The sequence below is a fragment of the Haliotis asinina genome, chromosome 3 (genome assembly GCF_037392515.1).
Source record: "Haliotis asinina isolate JCU_RB_2024 chromosome 3, JCU_Hal_asi_v2, whole genome shotgun sequence".
NCBI classification, from domain to species: Eukaryota; Metazoa; Mollusca; class Gastropoda; order Lepetellida; family Haliotidae; genus Haliotis; species Haliotis asinina.
This window is the reverse complement of record NC_090282.1, coordinates 54,318,388-54,339,206: the sequence shown is the minus strand read 5'-3', so window position 1 is coordinate 54,339,206 and position 20,819 is coordinate 54,318,388. Positions and strand designations below refer to the sequence as shown.

The window sequence follows — 20,819 nt, the reverse complement described above, 5'->3', positions numbered from 1 at the left end:
CTCAACAACATTTTTGACTGAAGTTTTCGTTAGCTAATTAATTTATGTCTCCACTGAATTGGTGAGCTTGGAACATGTTGTTACTGTATCCGTATAAAAGTTTTTCATCTTATTTAGTAAGTAATAAGTTCCATTGTGCCTGTAGGTACGTGCATACTTCTGCCTTGACTTTCTGTAGAAGTCTTGGCATGTAGAAGTTTTGGGAGATAACCGTGTATACTGTACATACCCTCTCGTTCAGTAGAGAACCCCGTGTATGTGTGCATCCACAGTCTTTACTGCCAGCACATCACAAAAGTGACGGCGGATTATTAGAGTCTATTCTCGCGTCTAGCGTACATGTGGAAACTGGTCCAGCGTATAGTGGGTATCGTCATTGTGGTTTCAAGCCGAAACAAACTGTCACGTTACGTACATCAGTCTCAAGAAATCAAGGTGTGTGTGTTGTCACTTACTTGACTGCCGAGTTAGGTCCATGTTGATGAACGTATACGTCTATCAGATGTACAAGTCTCAGAGCTTACGTGTTTAACATTAAGGGTAACAAGAACTTATATATCAACGTGCGTGTGTGTGTGTGTGCTGGGAGAAGTCATATGAGCATCAGTTAAGGATCGTATCTCCATTTCTTTAGTATCGGAGAATGTGCATAAAAATGTGGTTTTATTTTTGCGTTATTCTGTTGTTCTGTTACTGTTTAGAGTACACATCATTTATTTCCTATAGACTGGGTGCCTTTGTCTGGGGAGTGTGCGGGACCTGACCCAGAGCTCCATAGATCAGTGTGTCAAGCGATGGTTTCCAATACCACCCTTGCCCCAGTTTGGATATTGTTGGCTTTGACTGATCATCTGTATCTAGTTTTGCGTGACATTTATGTTGCATGTTGCCGCTGCAGGAACGTGTGGCAGTGCAGAAAGTCGACTTGTCAGTTCGGAGTGGTCACAGACAATATGCGTTAAACCAAACACAAAACACCTTGATAGGGCAGTTTTCTCACGCAGTGTTGTGTACATAATGAGACACTGGTAGACACTGGATGTGCTACCATCAAGCAACTGATTTGAAGGTTTGTATTGGCGCCAACTGCACATGTTTGCCGTTAGGGAAGTTTCCTCACAATCAGCAACAAGTCCCGTGCCAACACAGACAGCACAGCATAGGCCTATTATCATTTGTGATTTATTAGCTATAAATACAAAGGCACTATCATATGTGCAAGACCATTCAGTAGCTGGTCATCATGCGACACTAAAGTATAATCTGTCCAGGCCATATGGTACAATGTCCGAGTCTTCTGTTCCACGGGGGCTTGTAACGCAATCACCCCTAGTTTCACTTTGCATGGGGAAAAGGTATTGTCACTTGAGAACAATGGGATGACAATGAATGGTTTCATCGACCTGTTCGACATCGGTGTAGTAAAACTAGCTTTGGCTATCGGTAGACGCACTGTTGTTTACTGATAGCAGTACAAGGCCGTTAATGTCTGCTTCCCCTTGGTTCATGTCACTCGCAATCTAGCTTGGATTATTTCCTCACTTGAACATGGCCTTTCATGCCGGCCATATTCAGAGGTGGGGCCATAGGTGGAGACATGTGTTTAAAGAAAGACAAACTATAGTGACGCGACTCGTAAGGTCATTTTACACCCGTATATTCCTTTGGTCAAGACCAGCAACCCTATGGAACAGGATGGTCGTGTACCTGTCATTCGAGCCACTCTTCACAGAGGAATGTATTTTTAGCATGGTTTCTCATCTTTGTGGTATACCTGCTGACAGACACCGAAAAAACACTGAAAAGAAACCAGGTCAGTTCCTCTCTCAACTCTTGCTACCCTTTGCATTTGGTTCCTGTGATCATCCTTTTCTCTTCTACCGCCCCACTCCACACTCCCCTCGTGAGTTAGATTTTGTCAGGACAGGACGGGAAGAATCATTTATCCGGATACCCACCTCAAGACTGATCATAGCCATGTACAACAGATGCTGGCAATACGACAAACTGATAGTATGCTTCCACGGATAACGTACATTTTGGCACTGCCAATAAAAATTGGAAGCCTGGGTTAAGTAAACTGAAGTACAAAAGAAAGTGTACACCTGGTGTTTGGGATACTTTCTCCAAAAATCACCTAGATAGTTTTTCAAACATTTTGTACACATGTTGTCAAAACACCTCGGACATCGTAACTAAATGTAACGTTTCCAGCGACGACTCAGCGTAGATTCAGTTGATGTTTGCAGATTCATGACACAGGATGAAATGGTCGACAGGCCAGGACGCCGATAGCACGAAGTCGTCTCACCACCCTGACACTGCTGATGCGATGACCCAGCGCTGTTGACGCTGATGACGTCGACGTCTGTGACAGAATCCGGAGAATGTGCGAGGGTGGCCATCATACTGGGTGGTCACTCTCGGTCTAGTCTGTCTCACATTCTCACTGACTCTAGGAACCACATTATTTTTCCCTACTGCCAAGTCGTCCCTGCAATGGTTAAGTCATAAATGAAACAAGCCTAGATTCCCCCAGGTTATGAATCTGTTGTCTCCCTTGGGCTCCTTTTCAGTAGATGTCGGTGAGTTTGTTACTATCAAAATTATATATATTCAGGGGCCAGGCATCAGTCTACTCTCGGTCCTAAAGCTATATAGGACTGTCAGAATGAACGTCCTGGTGCATGTTGATGTGTACCTTTAACAGGTATACCGGAAGCACAGTCTAAGTAAACTTATCCTCGGTACGTTTTGTGACACTCCACTACTGAGTCTAGCAAAACCTTATGGGAGGTCGCGTCAGGTAACCTTTGAGACTGGCCAATCGGAACACAGCTCACCAAATCGCGAAAGTGCACATTCGCACATACCTTTTGAACTATTTATCTCGAAAAGGTTTGTGCCCGAACGATTCCGAATGCTATTTAGCGTACGCTCGCTTCCGGATGATGCACACAACCATGCAACGGTGGATGTTATCTTGCGGAAATATTAGCTAATGGTAACCATGTCAACAGAAGCCCCAAAGCGTATATACTGCAGGTCAAATAACTGTGTCATATGCAGATTTTTGTTTGTGGAGAGATCGTTGTCAGTGGCCTGAATATTTTGAAAGTCCCTCCGATCCGTAAATAGTAGCCGTTGTCTGATTGGTTAAATGTATTTAACCGTCTCGCGTTTGACTGGACGGTCATTTGGCGCTCAAAGGTTACCTGACGCGACCTTCTACTAGGCTTTGTTAGACTCAGTGGTGGAGTGTAACGAAAGTTTATTTAGACTGACCGGAAACAATTTCAGTAGACAATATATGTGTTTATACTGTTTCGGCATAACATGAACGTGTGATGCAACAAAATCATCATTTCCATTTGAAAATAATAACCAAATATCAGGTGTGTAATTTCCTTCGTACGTAACTTTGCATGAAATGTACTGAAGCTGTTGATGTGATGTATCTTGTCCAGTTAAACAACGTTCCTGGGGTGGGAACAATTGTAAATTACATTAAACGAACATCAACACTAGATACAAGGCCTGCCACTTATGTTGAAGTGTTTCGCTTAAATAGGGCTTAGACGAGATCTATGAAAACAGAAGTAACTGGTTCAGTTAATCAGCCCAGTAAGTGCCCGTAACGTAGTGAAAACGCCACTAGCTGGAGCTGAAACAAATCTGAACTTCAGAAGACATTCAGTGCCACAAACTTGGCGCGTTTCCGTGCATGTGACTAGGTGCATATTTTATGGCTGCATCAAATTATCTTTGCCGCGTCCGGCTTGTTTACCTCAGCCACAATGATCTTCAGGTGAACATAAGTCGTGAACCAGGTTTGTATATAACTAGTATGTGTCGGTCTATTACGTACATCCTGAAGGAAGTGTAGCAGGCTGACACAGGCACACCTGTATATAACTAGTATGTGTCTGTCTGTTACGTACATCCTGAAGGAAGTGTAGCAGGTTGACACAGGCACACCTGTATATAACTAGTATGTGTCGGTCTATTACGTACATCCTGAAGGAAGTGTAGCAGGCTGACACAGGCACACCTGTATATAACTAGTATGTGTCTGTCTGTTACGTACATCCTGAAGGAAGTGTAGCAGGCTGACACAGGCACACCTGTATATAACTAGTATGTGTCGGTGTGTTATGTACATCGTGAAGGAAGTGTAGCAGGTTGACACAGACACCCCTGTATGTAACATAGTATGTGTCTGTCTGTTACGTACATCGTGAAGGAAGTGTAGCAGGTTGACACAGACACCCCTGTATGTAACATAGTATGTGTCTGTCTGTTACGTACATCCTGAAGGAAGTGTAGCAGGTTGACACAGACACCCCTGTATGTAACATAGTATGTGTCTGTCTGTTACGTACATCCTGAAGGAAGTGTAGCAGGTTGACACAGACACCCCTGTATGTAACATAGTATGTGTCTGTCTGTTACGTACATCCTGAAGGAAGTGTAGCAGGTTGACACAGACACCCCTGTATGTAACATAGTATGTGTCTGTCTATTACGTACATCCTTAAGTATGTGTAGCAGGTTGATACAGACACAACTTTCCTTTACAGCTGCTTGTTCTAACCGAGACCAAGGATGTTTGGAGCCCCTGCAGTCGACAGTGTGGAGGTGGTCTCAGCAAGAGTGGGTGTCAGGTGGGGAGCGTCTGCAACACGTCCGTAAAATACAGGGTCTGCAATCAACAGGTGAGTTGGCGGCGGGTTAGTGAAAGAAGGGAATGCCCCGTGGACTGTGGATGTTCGTATTCCCGACATGAAGCACGACTACCCACAATTTGTCGATTGAAAAAAAAATCTCAACAATTTCCATTCATGTTTTAGAAATGTCTGAAGGACGGGCCAACCCGTAGAGAGGAACAATGCGGTAGCTACAACAAGATTCCATTCCGAAGCTCCCTGTATTCATGGATTCCGGTTGACAAAACACAGTCACCCTGCGCTCTTGTCTGTAGGAGTAACGGCAGCAAAGACAAGGTCACTGTCAAGTTCAAGGACACTGTTGACGACGGTACAGTCTGTGGCAACAACAGCATTTGCATAGCTGGTAAATGTCTGGTAAGTGTATCATACAGTCCTCACTGCTGGACAAGCTTCTAGGTAATAACAGATAAACACCACGTGTGTTCACATTTGCCTGGTTTTTCGAGGTTCATTTAAAAACGACGTCGTATATATTTGTGTCTTATAATTTCGATAAACAATATGTTTTTTATTGAGCTTTTGATTTCAGGCTATTTTACGTTAAATACGCACATGAAACCTGAAAAAATACAAGTGTAAGGAGAAAGAACGCTTATCCCCATAACAGTGTCCTGATTGATTGAACGCTACACAGTATTTGACCTACAGGAGGTTGGCTGTGACGACATAGCTGGGTCCGGAGCTGTGGCAGATGTGTGTGGTGTGTGCGACGGTGACGGGACAAGCTGCAAGCAGGAGTCACCAGAAAGCAAACCCAGTTACCAGTGGGAAGTGAACTGGGTGCCTTGCTCCGTGACGTGTGGTGTAGGTAAACTGTCATCTGTCATACTGGGTACAGCTATTAGGTATAACAAGGATATTTTAAGTCAAATATAAATTGTGTCTGATATGTAGTATCATCCTTTTTATAGAGTCATCTTATATTTCCTTTTTATGTTGAACATAAAGATATGTGGGTAAACACACTCAAGTTTAATGATTACTTAATTCTAATTTAGTTAAAACAATTATAAGAGCAGACAGCATCTGCAGACAAACAGAACCTTTCATTGCCCTAACCAGAATGCAGCTGGTCTAAATGTTGTAGCCAGCACCTTGTGTTCATCAGTCACACCAGTCGGGTACTCTACATGTGTTTGTCTAGACAGGACACCAGAAGATGGTATCCAAGTGTAAAAACACCCACACTTTCGAGGTAGTGTCTGACAATCTGTGTCGGAGATCACTGCGCCCCAAGGACATGTCAGTCAAGTGTACCCTTAGGGCCTGCTCCAGCGCCAAGAAGCAGGTTCTCTGGCTGACGGGAACCTGGTCTCCGGTGAGAACCTCTTCACATCTTAACAATGAAAACTGGGACTGTGTAAAGGGTAGTTCATTTAAGTCTATTCTATGGACTATCTAGCTGTGATTAGCACTATCTGTTGAAGTAATGTGTGGTGCAGGGTACAACTATCTAGCTGTTGTTGGGACTTTTTATTGTAGTGGTGTGTGATGCGGGGTACAACTATCTATCTGTTGTTGGCACTATCTGTTGTAGTGGTGTGTGATGCGGGGTACATCTGTCTAGCTGTTGTTGGCAATATCTATTGAAGTGATGTGTGGTGCAGGGTACAACTATCTAGCTGTTGTTGGGACTTTCTATTGTAGTGGTGTGTGATGCGGGGTACAACTATCTATCTGTTGTTGGCACTATCTGTTGTAGTGGTGTGTGATGCGGGGTACATCTGTCTAGCTGTTGTTGGCAATATCTATTGAAGTGATGTGTGGTGCAGGGTACAACTATCTAGCTGTTGTTGGGACTTTCTATTGTAGTGGTGTGTGATGCGGGGTACAACTATCTAGGTGTTGTTGGCACTATCTCCTGTAGTGATGTGGGGTAGGCTACAACTATCTATCTGTTGTTGGCAATATCTATTGTAGTGATGTGTGGGGCAGGGTACAACTATCTAGCTGTTGTTGGGACTTTCTATTGTAGTGGTGTGTGATGCGGGGTACAACTATCTAGGTGTTGTTGGCACTATCTCCTGTAGTGATGTGGGGTAGGGTACAACTATCTATCTGTTGTTGGCAATATCTATTGAAGTGATGTGTGGGGCAGGGTACAACTATCTAGCTGTTGTTGGGACTTTCTATTGTAGTGATGTGTAGGATGGAGTACAACTATCTATCTGTTGCTGGCACTATCTCTTGTAGTGATGTGTGGTGTAGGGTACAACTATCTAGCTGTTGTTGGCAGTGTCTATTATAGTGATGTTATAGTTTACACTGTCTATGTTACAGTGCCCTGTGACATGCGGGGTTGGGTACAAGTACCGCAATGTCATCTGTAAGCACCAAGGGAGGGGGAGATGCTCCTCATGGAACAAGCCCCCGACCCGAGTCATGTGTAACACGGGTGTTTCCTGCAACCCAATCAAAGGTATGTCATGTCAGCATATGACCAACACATGTTGTGTTTCAGCACAGTGGGGTAATGCAGCACAGTGGGGTGATGCAGCACAGTGGAGTGATGCATATGAAAGAATTTGATTTTCAATTCACCGTTTCATGTTGTGAAGCATGATTTAAACTGCACACTATTTTCACATGACCCTCTCTTGTTTGACTTGCCTTGATTCAATAAAAAGGGATATTGAATGTGTATTCATTGCCACATAACACTCTGTCTTCTGAAGAACATGGTAACATTAAACCTCTATATGGTGCTTTGAAGAACTGTCATAATCTGCATTTGCATATTCACAATCTAACGCACAACTCTTTCCACAGGAAACCACTAATCTACTCACAAATCAACAACTGTATATAACACTGCATAATTATATCCTTCTAAATGCCTCACAATGCCCTCGTGTGGAGGATAACATGATGTCCATCTTATTTGACGCCAATTCATATGGATGGTATTTTGTGGATGTTTTGTATTTAAGGCTCCCGAGACAGTTTCCAAAGTGACGGTGAGAGTAGCTGACTGCATGACAACTTCACATGTATATATATATATGTATAGACATTGCATGCCTGGGTTTTACCACGCACCCAAATTGTAATCTTCGCCTTGAATCTGGTATGTTGAGACAAGCACTCCTCGCTCCTAACTCATGTAATCTCCTGCTTGCAGCAGTGTTGCTTTAATGATTTACTAAAGGAACAAGCTTCATGATAACTGTTTAGAATATTATGTCATAGCAGGGTTATGCTTAAATTATGTTCTTTCCATATTGACCAATTATTGGGTTCTGTTTCTGTAGTTTAGGGATAAAACATATTTAGAAATACACATAATTTGCTGCAGTGTACTTTATTATGGACTAACTAGTTGAAGTGCAGATGCTTGAATTGTGGCTGCTCTGTGGGACATAATTGTCCATCTTTTTACACCTGACTTGAAGTTTGACTAATTCACATCACATGCGTTATCTATTGTTCATGTGACCTATGTTGGATGAGGCATGGCTTCTAGATGTTCCATGTCCACAACCAACTGTGTCTTGACCTGAGACATACCCTTTCTCTACAGGAAAACCTTTAGTCATAGTCCACAACCATGGTTGGTTAGTAGGAAACTATTACAGCTGGTACATCAGTATTCTAAATGCCAGGTGTAGTACTCCTGCTTTGTATCACCCAGTGTATATTGTAGAGAGTCTTCTTTGCGCAGCCCTTGTAATCTGCCCTGCAACTTTGAATATTTCATTCACTTCTTTCACTTTATTTTTATGAGAAACAAAATATTGTCTGTTTGATAATCCAAATAACGTAAACAAAACAGTAAATATTACTGTTCAAGTAATGCAGGTTCTATCAATTTTAAACTGTGATGACCCATGAAATGCAAAGGTAGGTGTTACTATGTTATAGGTGTCATATAGGTGGTAGTGTGCTCAGGTGTGTAACAGTTTGTTTGTTACAGCTGTCATATTGGTTATAGTGTGCTCAGGTGTGTAACAGTTTGTTTGTTACAGCTGTCATATTGGTTGTAGTATGCTCAGGTGTGTAACAGTTTGTTATAGGTGTCATATAGGTGGTAGTGTGCTCAGGTGTGTAACAGTTTGTTTGTTACAGGTGTCATATTGGTTGTAGTGTGCTCAGGTGTGTAACAGTTTGTTTGTTATACGTGTCATATAGGTGGTAGTGTGCTCAGGTGTGTAACAGTTTGTTTGTCACAGCTGTCATATTGGTTGTAGTATGCTCAGGTGTGTAACAGTTTGTTTGTTACAGCTGTCATATTGATTGTAATGTGCTCAGGTGTGTAACAGTTTGTTTGTTACAGGTGTCATATTGGTTGTAGTGTGCTCAGGTGTGTAACAGTTTGATTGTTACAGATGCCATATCGGCTGTATGTTCAGGTGTGAAAGTTTGTTACAAGTATCATATCAGTTGTAGTGTGCTCAGGTGTGTAACAGGTTGTTTGTTGCAGCTGTCATATCAGTTGTATTGTGTTCAGGTGTGTAACGAGTTGTTTGTTACAAGTGTCATATCAGTTGTTGTGTGTTCAGGTGCATTATAGGTTGTCTTGTAATATATGTCATATCGGTTGTATTGCGTTCAGGTGTGTAATAGTTTGTTACAGGTGTCATATTAGCTGCAATATGCTCAGGTGCATTACAGGTTGTTTGTTATATGTGTCATAGTGTAGTGTGTTCAGGTGTGTAATAGGTTGTTTGTTACAGTTATCGTATTGGCTGTAGTGTGTTCAGTTGCATTATAGGTTTTTTTGTAACATATGTCATATTGGTTGTATTGTGTTCAGGTTTGTAATAGTTTGTTTGTTAGAGGCATCATGTGTTGTGGGTGTGATAGTTCAGTGTGTGTTTCACCAGGAAGTGTGTTTCAGGTGTGCCAGTTGATTGTGTGTTACATGAGGATGTGCTTGGCTCTTTTTGTTTATTGTGTTTGTTCTATTGAATTAAGGAACTGATTATAAGAAGTGTAAACTTTTTCTGAATGATACAGAATCTTGGCTAATATTGGTGTTACAATGCTTGCAGACTGGAGGCGTGGGGACGTGGGCCTGCAGTCTCTCAACCCATCCAAAAGAAACAAAAATGATGGGAGACCACTCACACCTAGGTATGTGCTAGACAGTTGGTCTACTTGTCTTATAGTATGTGACTTCTGCAATTAGCTGACAGTAGTACGTGTCATATTGGCGTTATCAAATACAGGATTCAGCGTACAATCAGTGTCCACCTACTGGCTTCATTGCACTGGGGCTTCATGCGGTCATTCTATATTGGCATTAATATGTTCTTAAGTTTTCATTCATGAAGAAACACAGATGTGAAAAGGCACCACATGCGTTATAATGTTTATGATGACAACCCACTTGAGACAGAGTTGACACAAAGTTGAACACTAAAGTAAAGACACAACAAGCACGAAACCAGCAGATTGCTGACTCTGATAGATGCTGACATTATTACACATAGTCTGAGAAACATAGTGGGACATTTAGTCAGAGAATGTGTGGAAATTTGTGGAACCTGATAACTGTCATGGCATGCTTTCAGACGTACTGTATTCTTGTCTATAAGTGACAACTACATCCCTTCTGTTCAGTGATGACAGTCAGGGGCTTGGAGACTGACCTCAACATGAGTGGCATCACAAAACGCCAAATCCTGAGACTATGAAAGTGACACAGGCCTATCATGATTGTTTACTTTCACAGTTGTACAATACAATTCAGCTTTTTGATAAATTCTCTCAGAAATAGTTGGCCTAAGTGATTTGGGGTCTAGTGGAGAGGAAAACGTGCATTTGTGCTACATGAGTTCACTGTGTGCAGGTTCCTAGCTGGGGACTGGGGTATGTGCAGTGTGACGTGTGGCACAGGAGTGCGGACACGGACGGTCACATGTAAGGTCTACTTAGACATCTCCGGCAAGGTGGAAGCAGTGCCTGACTCACAATGCTTCGGTAGGTGCATGATTACTTTTGTCTGGTTCAGAGCAGCAGCCTGTGCAGGCCGTTACTATTGTAACTTAGGCTGATGACATCAGTAAAACCATTTTTTCTGAACATCTGTGTTACCATTTTCACAAGTGCATCAAAGATTGGAGCTTCACATGACTACACATGCGGACAGACGATTCATAATCGACTGTACAGGTGGAATCTGTACACTCGATGTGTGGTATCATGATTGATGGACCATTGCATTCCTGCTAGACGCCGTTGGTGTCAAGAACAGCAGGGCTGGACCAATTGTTGGGCAAACATTACGATTCAAGATTTAAGAAACTTAGCAACAGAATGAGTCTTTTCATGCTGTTAACGTTAAACATACTGTTAACATTAGACATACGGTTAACATTAGATAGAACGATTGTTGTGGGGATCACTCAGTAATGACGTAGGGTGAGATCACAATGACGGGCAGAACACATGCAGATTTGAAATGGACATGTCACTGGGCACTGCTCTTGGAGCAGACTGAGCCCGTATTCTTGGACAGCACATATATTACCGCCAACAACCACCAATATAACTCAACAACTGGCACTACTTTGCAGGAAGAATGGGATGAACCAAGAAGATACTGGATGGTTGATTAGGAGTATATCCTTGTTGAATCCAGAAATTTCTTAAGAATATTGACGGATCACGCGGTACTAAGGACTTACAAATGTGGTGATGGACAGTAGAGTGCTATGGTTGATTGATTACCTATCAAAATCATCTGGTGTTCAGTAACCAATACAAATCTCAGTCAGATGTCTTTATTTCCCAGTTGAACCATTTATCATAAAACATACAAAATATCCAAATTTGTGATGCCTTTGTATTGAATACTTGTTTTGAATAGTATATTATTAGTTCTGTCAGAGGGAGGAGATGGGGGTCTTTGTAAACTGAAATGTTCTATATTGTGCACATACCATTCCTTTCTGAACAAATGCTTTCCACTTGGCCTGTGCCAGGCAAGAAACCACCTGTGACGGAGGAGTGTGTTCTACAAGCATGTCGGGAAAAGGAGGTGTCTCCAGGAGTCACAGGATTCAATGAGATCTTCAGTCCAGAGGAAACCTTCCGATGGGAGCTGGGGAACTACTCCACGTGTACCCAGAGCTGTCTCCGAGGTATGTGATATATTTTATTGATCTTATCTAAAACTTACTGTAGATTTGTGAAACTGTTATACATATGTTCCCCTATTTCCTACCAAAGAGTTAGAGGTAACCCATCGTAATCAGTAAACACAATTCTGCTCAGGAGTGAGTGAGTGAGTGAGTTTGGTTTTACGCTGCTTTTAGCAATATTCCAGCGATATCACGGTAGGGGACACCAGAAAATGGGCCTCACACATTGTACCCATGTGGGGAATCAAACCCAGGTCTTCGGCGTGACGAGGGAACGCTTTAACCACTAGGCTACCCCACCGCCCTCTACTCAGGATGTATATCCTGTATGTAATGCAGAAATAAGTATTTTCTGATATCTTTTCTCGACATATACATAGTTTTTGTGACACAAAAGTGACAAACATATTATATAATCGCATCAGAATATGTATGTAAACTATAGCCAGAAACCAAATTTGGATACCAAATTTATGTGTCTCCCACTCAGGAACACAGAGAACCAGACTGGAGTGCATCAGGGAGAAAAATGGTGCCATTGTGTCCACATCCAACTGTCTGCATCTGATCAAGCCAACCACCAAGATCAGGAGCTGTAATGACATCCCGTGTCCGCCCAGGTATGAGCAGATTCTTACTTCATTAATAGTTTAGCAACTAGCTTTTAGAGCAATATGGATGAAGTTGCTTTCATACTATACTTTCACTTCCACAAATACGTTTTACATGATACACTATTGTTACGAGTGTGAATATCCTGCATATTTTTGTTATTAATTAAGTAATAATTATTATTGGGTCACAATGTTTAGTGTTTTGAAAAATAATTATGATGGGTCACATTTCGTATAATAGATGATCAGCATTTTCAGGAGTTTGGCAGCAGGTTTTCCAGAAATTATCTGCCCTTGGTTTTCTATTCGTTACTTCTGGGAGACTGCTAGAGCATTCAGCAGTGTTGGCGATGGTTGTATGTGCCCGAACTTTCGGGAAATGACTGAATATATATAAAGGCTAGTTGCCGTGTTGGAGGGGGACATACATTCACGTTACTGGAGTTTACATCATCATCAACATATCCGTCAACGCCTGAAACTGCTGTCAAACTGTTCACTTTGTTACATTCTGCATAACTGATTCTCTCTCGCACTAAGACTTTGATGAGTTTGCTATATTATATTTTGTGACCCATTTTGTCTTACTTGTATTGCATTTGAAATTGGTGTTGTGAAATTGACTTGTGACTTTGTATACCTTGCTCTCCTTGCATAATAATACAAAATTTGAATGTTTTAGACTTGTCTTTGTTCTGTTTTGCTGGTTCACAGGGGATTTCTTACATCGTTTGTCACGGCAAATTCCTACCAGTAACACTATTTTCAGGCTGTATGAAGAAGAGTCAAGCTATTGTTGCATTTCACTTTCAGGGAGAGCAGCTGTCATGCTCTTAACACATTCCCTTGTGTAACATAGAATCAAGTGTCACACTCTTGACACAATCCCTTGTGTAACACACAATTAACTGTCACACTCTTAACACACACCCTTGTGTAACAACACACAACAGGACAAGTAAAATGTCTTAGCTCTAAAATGTAGACAAATTACATAACATTAAAACCACCTGCAGAATCAACATTTCCAGGACTGATACATTTGTAACCTTGCAGGTGGTTAACTGGGGAGCACGGCCCCTGCACAGCTGAATGTGGAGGTGGTGTCCAGCGGCGCACCGTAAAGTGTGTCCAGGATGTTGGGGCAGACATGACTAAGACTATTCCAGACTACCGATGTGCCGACCCCATTCCTATCTCGGAGCAGAGCTGTAACACTCAGTTCTGTCCAGCACAGTGGCAGACGGGGAACTGGACCGAGGTAGGCGGTGACTCTGGAACATTCCTTTCATCCCCCTTCTGCGGCTTTTCTGAGGAGGTCACACATGCAACTCAGTAGTTTACCCCAGACATATAAGACACTGACATAGCTTTAAGAATCTTGAATGCTACGAGTATGCAAACATTTCATTCATAACAACATTATAAAGGGTTTTTGAATTTGTAGACTTTTGCAGAGAACATGCATATTATGTAGGAAAAGATTATCATCACTTAGAATGATATGTGAGCTATGAAAGCTTTTTAAAGATATATCTTTCACCTATATATGTAACATGATGTTCATCTTCAGTACAGTATATTTGAGAAAGAAATCACAGAATTTTTTTTTGAGAAATTGTGTCTTCAAAACTCCACACTAAAATGTGAATGATCATAACTAAACTGTGTGAAACACCTTACGTGAAATGTCACTGTTAAATAAAGGTATGTGTTCAGTGTGGACTTACACTGAACCTGGAAGTGAAAAGTGCTTATGCCACTCCTCTGAACTAATCTGCTCCTGATCTGCAATTAACCTTGGCCACATGATGCACTTTACCATTCAACTGGGAGTATGAGGGCTTATCTTAATCAGTGTTCTTTGAACTGGTACAACATTATGTCCTGTTGTTATCCAAAACATATGTTCAATACTATGAGGGCCTGGAGATTATATTGCTTTTGAATTTGTGCAAACTCAAGTGGAATTTTGCATACTTGAAAGGCATATTAAGATTATCATAAGAAAGGCATCATGAATGACAGTGAAAGCTATAATCACAACCAATGCAATCAATGTGTTTTTCAATTCTGAGAAGATTTTCTAAACACTCAAGCTACTGCTTTAGGATAACAATATTAACAATACAGGGAAAATTCTACATTATTGTATCGTGTGTTTAGTTGCTATGGGCTTGCTATGTCAATTGTTAAGTGCAGGTGCTAGTGCTGATGAGTGAAACTTAGTTTATGATGCATGGAACTACTGTTTCAAACGTCCCTATTTCACTGATACCAGTCGTATTTTAATGGGGGTGATGTTGTTTCTCTAGTGTACAGTGACATGTGGTCCAGGCATCCAGACTCGACGAGCCTACTGCATCAAAGCTCCATTCCGAGGTCACAAGGTCATGGTTGCTGACACTGAGTGCTTGGGTCCTCGTCCAATGACAACTCGAGAATGTCAGATGAGCGAATGCTTTCCCGGGGCATCTACATCACCGGTAATCAAGTCAGAGAACTATACCTTCATACAGTTTAAAAGGTCAAAGCGGGTCAAGGTCACTGTGGGAGGTCGGCTTGTCCTTCTTCCGGGCCAGTCTGTGACTGTCAGATGTCCAGTTAAGAACTATCATCGACGACTTCTGTTCTGGAGCAAAGGTTTCAAGCTGATACCTATGGCTGGACGGGTAAGAACAACCTTCATGGGGAACTTGAAGATTAAGAAAGCCAATCCAAGTACTGATTCTGGTACATACACATGCATGGCTGGGCTGGAAAGTGCTGACATCATCATAGAGTTCCAGACAAAATCTGCTGCTCAGAAGAAGGCAAAGGCGATGAAGAAATATTTAGGGGAGAAGACAAAACTACAGAATTTAGTTCTGAAGCCAGAATCAGACATTGTATCTGCAGCTCGCATTACTGACAATGGTTTAGTGAGTGATCCTCAGTTGAATATATCCAAAAAGCTTGTGTTCACCACTGGGGAGTGGTCGCCATGCTCTGTGACATGCGGCTCTGGAAACCAGCGTCGTGATGTCATGTGTGCACGAGTCACATACAAATATGTGAAGGTCTTACCAGACAGAGAGTGTATAAAATGGGGATCAGCCAAACCAGAGACAGTGAGGAAATGCTCCCTGCAAGCTGATTGTCCGCTCTGGAAAACTGCAAAATGGTCTAAGGTAAAACTGGTGTTGATCAACAGAGTACTGTCACGTGTTTAATGAGCATTGTAACATTGACAGACGAGTATAAACTTCATACAATAAGCAAGCCAGTTCTGTAATCTCTACTCCAACAGGTACCTAACCTATACATTTGGTTTTAATCATGGCCCCTTCTTTGACTGTATGATATAACAACAACATGTACTGATGCATATCTGAAATGGTTCATCTGTGCTTTTCAGGTTAAGTCTTCATGATGTCATGGAGATTGTCATAATGTCAGTTGTCTGTCCTCTACCCATGTTTGATTCCCATGCAGTATCTATAGGCAGCATAAAACCATACTCACCATAATATGTCTTTTCTCTTCCACTGTAAAGTTTCATTCCTTACAGTGTTCAATCAATAACTGTGTACGAGATGGGTTTGCTCAGAGGAAGCGAGCTGTGGACTGTGTATACAGTAACGGGACAGTAGCTCAGCTGGAGGTGTGTCAGGCAGAAGACAAGCCTGAACACAAGCAGGAGTGTGTCAAGCTGGACTGTATGTCCATGTGGCAAACATCAGCATGGAGTGAGGTGAGCAGCTGTTGTACCCACATTTTCAAACAGCTACTGTGATGCTCTTTAATGTGTTGTAGTATACAAAATAATGGTGGTGTGTCAATCCCATTTCTGATTTAGGATCATTTCACATCAAATACATATTAGTATTATGTGTCACCTCTATATGTTTACTGTAAGCCCTTCTGAACACATCCATGTATGTCTACTGTCAACCCCTCTGAACACATCCACATATGTCTACTGTCAACCCTTCTGAATACATCCATATATGTCTACTGTAAGCCCTTCTGATCATGTCTGTATGTTTACTGTCAGCCCTTCTGATCAAATCTGTATGTTTACTGTAAGCCCTCCTGATCAGATCTGTATGTTTCCTGTCAGCCCTTCTGAACACATCCGTGTTTACTGTAAGCCCTTCTGAACACAATGGTATGTTTACAGTCAGCCCTTCTGATCACATCTGTATATTTACTGTCAACCATTCGGAACACCTCTGTATGTTTACTGTAAGGCCTTCTGATCACATCTATATGTTTAACGTCGGCCCTCCTGATCATATTTGTATGTTTGCTGTCAACCTTTCTGATCACTTCCATATGTTTAGTGTCGGCCCTTCTGTGGTGAGGAGGGTTTTAAAACTCGGATGCTTACATGTGTATGGAGGAAGACACGAAATCCAGCCTGGTCAACATGCAAGAGGAAACCTCGACCATCGGTGAAGAAACCATGTACACCAAGACAGTGTCAGAGCAGTAAGTTCTGGTTGATTGTCACTTAACACATTTCATACCTCAAGGAAATGGAAATAGAGAGCATGCTTAACTGAGACATCAAAATATTTCACAACCATGATCTGTATCTGTGCCACCAAGCAAATGTAGCCCTCTTTGATATTCATTGGGAAAGGCATGGTTTAGGATCATCTTCTTTGTACACATTTAATACTTTTCTTCACATGTGCAATATATTGAACAAAATAGCATGGGTATAAAACACAATTGGTGTATTCCTGCAGTGTACTGGTGATATAACTACAATATATAACTACTGTGACCTTCTCCCACCTTGCAGGTTGCCAGGACATGTCCAGGTACTGCAGCATCGTGGGCATGTTGAAGATGTGTCGTGTGCGAGACTTCCGACAGAGGTGCTGCCACACATGTCGAACATACAACACAACCAAACCTAAACACCGGACATCAGCAATCGAAACACTCTTCCATTTGGGAAATCAACGGATTGTCTGACTCGAGCATATTGGAAAATCGTCAGCAACAAGAATGTCAGTATTGATACCTGGCATATTTTCATACAATGTCACAGATTAGTTCTGTGTTCATCTGTATATTCCATGGAATGCAAAGGATTTTCTGTGTTTTTTTCTGTACAGGTGTGATGGACAATGTGCTGAATACCTGCCAACATGTAAACTTGGAGTATATTACAATGATGTCACAACAATCTCTCCATCAAGTTCTGTTTCCATGATGGTAAAGGAACAATGTGTATGGTGCTCAAACAAGGGTGGAACCCTCAGCATCATAATCAGAATGTTCTGAGCAAACCCATGGTAATGATGTGAAAAGAAAATCAATTTGAATCGGAAACATTAAGGCGACAATCTACAAAACATTGATATTGTTTCACTATGACCCCACAGTCCAGGCCAGTCTTCTGGTACTTACTCCTGGTAAAACCCCTTGAGATGTAAAACATTCAAACTATCTAATTCAACCCCATTCAAACACAAAATCATCTGGTGTAGCAGGTGTCTTGTCAATTTCCATGAAAAATTATGTTGTCTCTCTCTAATTTTATGATGTACGGGTTGAGCAACCCTGAACCATTGGGTATCTGTGACCATGATGGTATGTTCTCTAGTTACACGTTTGTAATGATGGGGGGACTAAACTGTCAACTTTAAACAACAAAGTTTCCAAAGTTTCCAACAAAATTTCCAGTGTAAATAACAGCTGAACTACACCTTTTCTCCATTCCAAAGATTATGTAAATGCCCAATGACAAAACCCAAACCACATGTATGCCTGTTTGTAATCTAGTCCAATGATACCATGATACTGGCACACCTCCAAAATGGCAGCTCCCTGGGACCCAACAGTATTACTGCCTCCAAGCAACATATTTACTGACCACATTTTCAAGTTGTTGAATGTTACCTGTTTTTTCTCAATGCACTGCAATGCATTTAAATCTGTTATTGTTATATTTTATATGTCATTGAAATCATGTAGAAACAAGTGAAGAGCAGCTTTACCCCCGTTCCAGCAATATGGTGAATTCAGTCCATGTATCTGCTTAAATCATATCGGCCAATCACCTTCTGGGGATCTGAGTGGCTGACAGATTTTGTGCATAGCATTGTATAACTAGCTCACATGACTCACGTGCGATGTAATTTTCCCAAGACTTGCTCTAAGACAACAAGGAACCCATTCTGATTGGTTATTTCATTATCTGTGTCATTTCACCATCTATTCATGTTTCTATCAATAGAACCTCCTCAAATTTTATAGACAGTCTAATGTAGAATACTAGAAAATTTTAATATTTAATTCTTGGAATTACTTACTAGCTTCTTCAACAGAGGATATTCTACAGATGATGAAACTTCTGACAACAGATCTTGTTGTCTAGTCACTCTGAGGGCTGTTTGAATGTATTTTTCTATCGAACCAAGTATTTTCTTATTCATAAAATCCAAGTTATATGTCTGCACCATGTTTGAGTTTAGCATGTTTCATGTGGAAATAAGTGGGATGAAGGGGAGTTGGTTATCAAATGCTAGTGAACGATTTCATGTAAGAGCACTAACAGATAATATGAAATGCACAGGTGGTATAGGTATAAACATGTACCTATAATGATGGTGTATATATTTGTTCCCATGGAGACAGACAAGCAAGTGCCATGTTGTCATGACAAAATCATACAAAGTAGTCTCACACTAGTGCTATACCCTCTGCTTTAAGTGTGTAGTGATGAGACTGGTGTAATCAAGAGCAGTGTACCTACTATTTATTTTTGTATATAAATATCATATTCACTTAGGATTGTGTACATAATGTGACAACTTTTGTCGGTAATTAAAGCCCAAATATTCACAAATAGTGGCCTTTGTTTTCTTGTCAAGTATACAAGCAGCAAAATCAGTTTCTCACACTTTCGTTCAGCTTCATAGAAGTCATATTTTAGCTATGAGGCTTCTGCACACAGAAAACTATGATTCAAGACAATATCCCAGACTTGTCTCCTCTGTGCAGGGATGAATACAAAAACCAAGTATGATTCAAAACAATAACTTTGAGTTGTCTCCTCTCTGCCAGGATGAACACTGACAATTCAGCACAATACCTTAGAGTTGTCTCCTCTCTGTCAAGATGTATATAGACAATTATGATTCAAGACAATACCTTAGAGTTTTCTCCTCAAGCCAGAAAGAATGCAGACATTTATGTTTCAGCACATATACAGACAATTATGTTTCAGCACATATACAGACAATTATGTTTCAGCACATATACAGACAATTATGTTTCAGCACATATACAGACAATTATGATTCAGCACATATACAGACAACTATGATTCAGCACATATACAGACAACTATGATTCAGCACAATATCCTTTGTGGCTGTCAGAACTTGAGGTTTGTGATGATACACCCGAGGCTATCATGTAGAATCCTGATGTCATGCGTGTAGCCCAATGATCCATGCAAACCAAAGATATGACGATGCACAACAGCTTGTTTTAAGTCAAATTTTTATGCTTACATACACTGGACGGACATCAAGATCTGTCCTCTTAGCTCAGAGCAGATGCATGTACCAGTGAGTGTCATTGTGCACTTTGTCTGAATTTCAAGCGTACTAAGTTTGGCATTTTGACTGATCTTGTCACTCTAAATGTCTTATGTCTTCACCCATGCTTTGTAAAGATTTTCAAAATGTGATCCCTGGCACATCCCGTACTGAGTCCCATCAGCAGTGGCAAGGGAGAGGCCATCACCCACAACATATTTTACAAACTAATTACTTATCAGAGAATTGTTGTTTCTCGCACTCCCTCAATCTGGCTCTTGTATGATGAAGTATCAGTGTGAACTGAGAACCAAAGGGGTTCAGATGATCAGCAAAATCTTCGCTACTTAGGTTGCATCCCTCACAACTACTGAGATATGTTAGCCATAATGTTTAGAGTGTGACTGACTGCCAAACATCAATTCATGCCTGTGATGTAATAGAGCTAAGTAATTCCAAGGAATTACATTACAGCAAATATATCTTAGGATGCCTCCGGATAGTTTACTTACCAAAACAAAGAGTTTGACGTAAGGTGAAAATAAAGGAGAAGGATATGACATACTCTGGAAGAGAAGAACAAATGTTCTTGTTTCATGAAAGACCACTGCAACTGAATACTCAGCAAATGCAGTTTTCATTGTAAGATACCTGATTCCTGGATATTTTCACCTATGACAAATTGAGCATTTGTGTAATCAAAAATGAACCTCTAGTCCAACAAAGTCCAATACAAGTTGGACATTTACCCTTGACGTATTGACACCAACTCTAATGTCAAACCGGGAAACTTTTCAAAACATAAGAACTGTGTATGTGTCTGAACTCCACAGATGACAAACCATG

General features: G+C 41.2%; 1 protein-coding gene across 4 annotated transcripts in view; it reads left to right on the top strand.

The window, feature by feature from the left end:
* Nucleotides 1-19,276, top strand: part of LOC137278170 (protein madd-4-like) — a 41,979-nt gene extending 22,703 nt beyond the window's left edge. The window contains exons 2-16 of one of the 4 annotated variants that reach the window (XM_067810353.1): nucleotides 4,581-4,715; nucleotides 4,851-5,084; nucleotides 5,379-5,534; nucleotides 5,875-6,048; nucleotides 7,011-7,149; nucleotides 7,661-7,687; nucleotides 9,722-9,803; nucleotides 10,522-10,652; nucleotides 11,657-11,815; nucleotides 12,306-12,435; nucleotides 13,486-13,690; nucleotides 14,745-15,599; nucleotides 15,980-16,162; nucleotides 16,755-16,902; nucleotides 17,222-19,276. In XM_067810353.1, coding sequence (XP_067666454.1) covers nucleotides 4,581-4,715; nucleotides 4,851-5,084; nucleotides 5,379-5,534; nucleotides 5,875-6,048; nucleotides 7,011-7,149; nucleotides 7,661-7,687; nucleotides 9,722-9,803; nucleotides 10,522-10,652; nucleotides 11,657-11,815; nucleotides 12,306-12,435; nucleotides 13,486-13,690; nucleotides 14,745-15,599; nucleotides 15,980-16,162; nucleotides 16,755-16,902; nucleotides 17,222-17,397 — 2,934 coding nt within the window. In that variant the 3' untranslated portion in view covers nucleotides 17,398-19,276. Of the gene's footprint in view, nucleotides 1-4,580; nucleotides 4,716-4,850; nucleotides 5,085-5,378; nucleotides 5,539-5,874; nucleotides 6,049-7,010; nucleotides 7,150-7,660; nucleotides 7,688-9,721; nucleotides 9,804-10,521; nucleotides 10,653-11,656; nucleotides 11,816-12,305; nucleotides 12,436-13,485; nucleotides 13,691-14,744; nucleotides 15,600-15,979; nucleotides 16,163-16,754; nucleotides 16,903-17,221 lie in introns of those variants that run through there. The other 3 variants (XM_067810354.1, XM_067810355.1, XM_067810356.1) reach the window with 3 other exon arrangements.
* The last annotated feature ends 1,543 nt before the right edge of the window (nucleotides 19,277-20,819 follow it).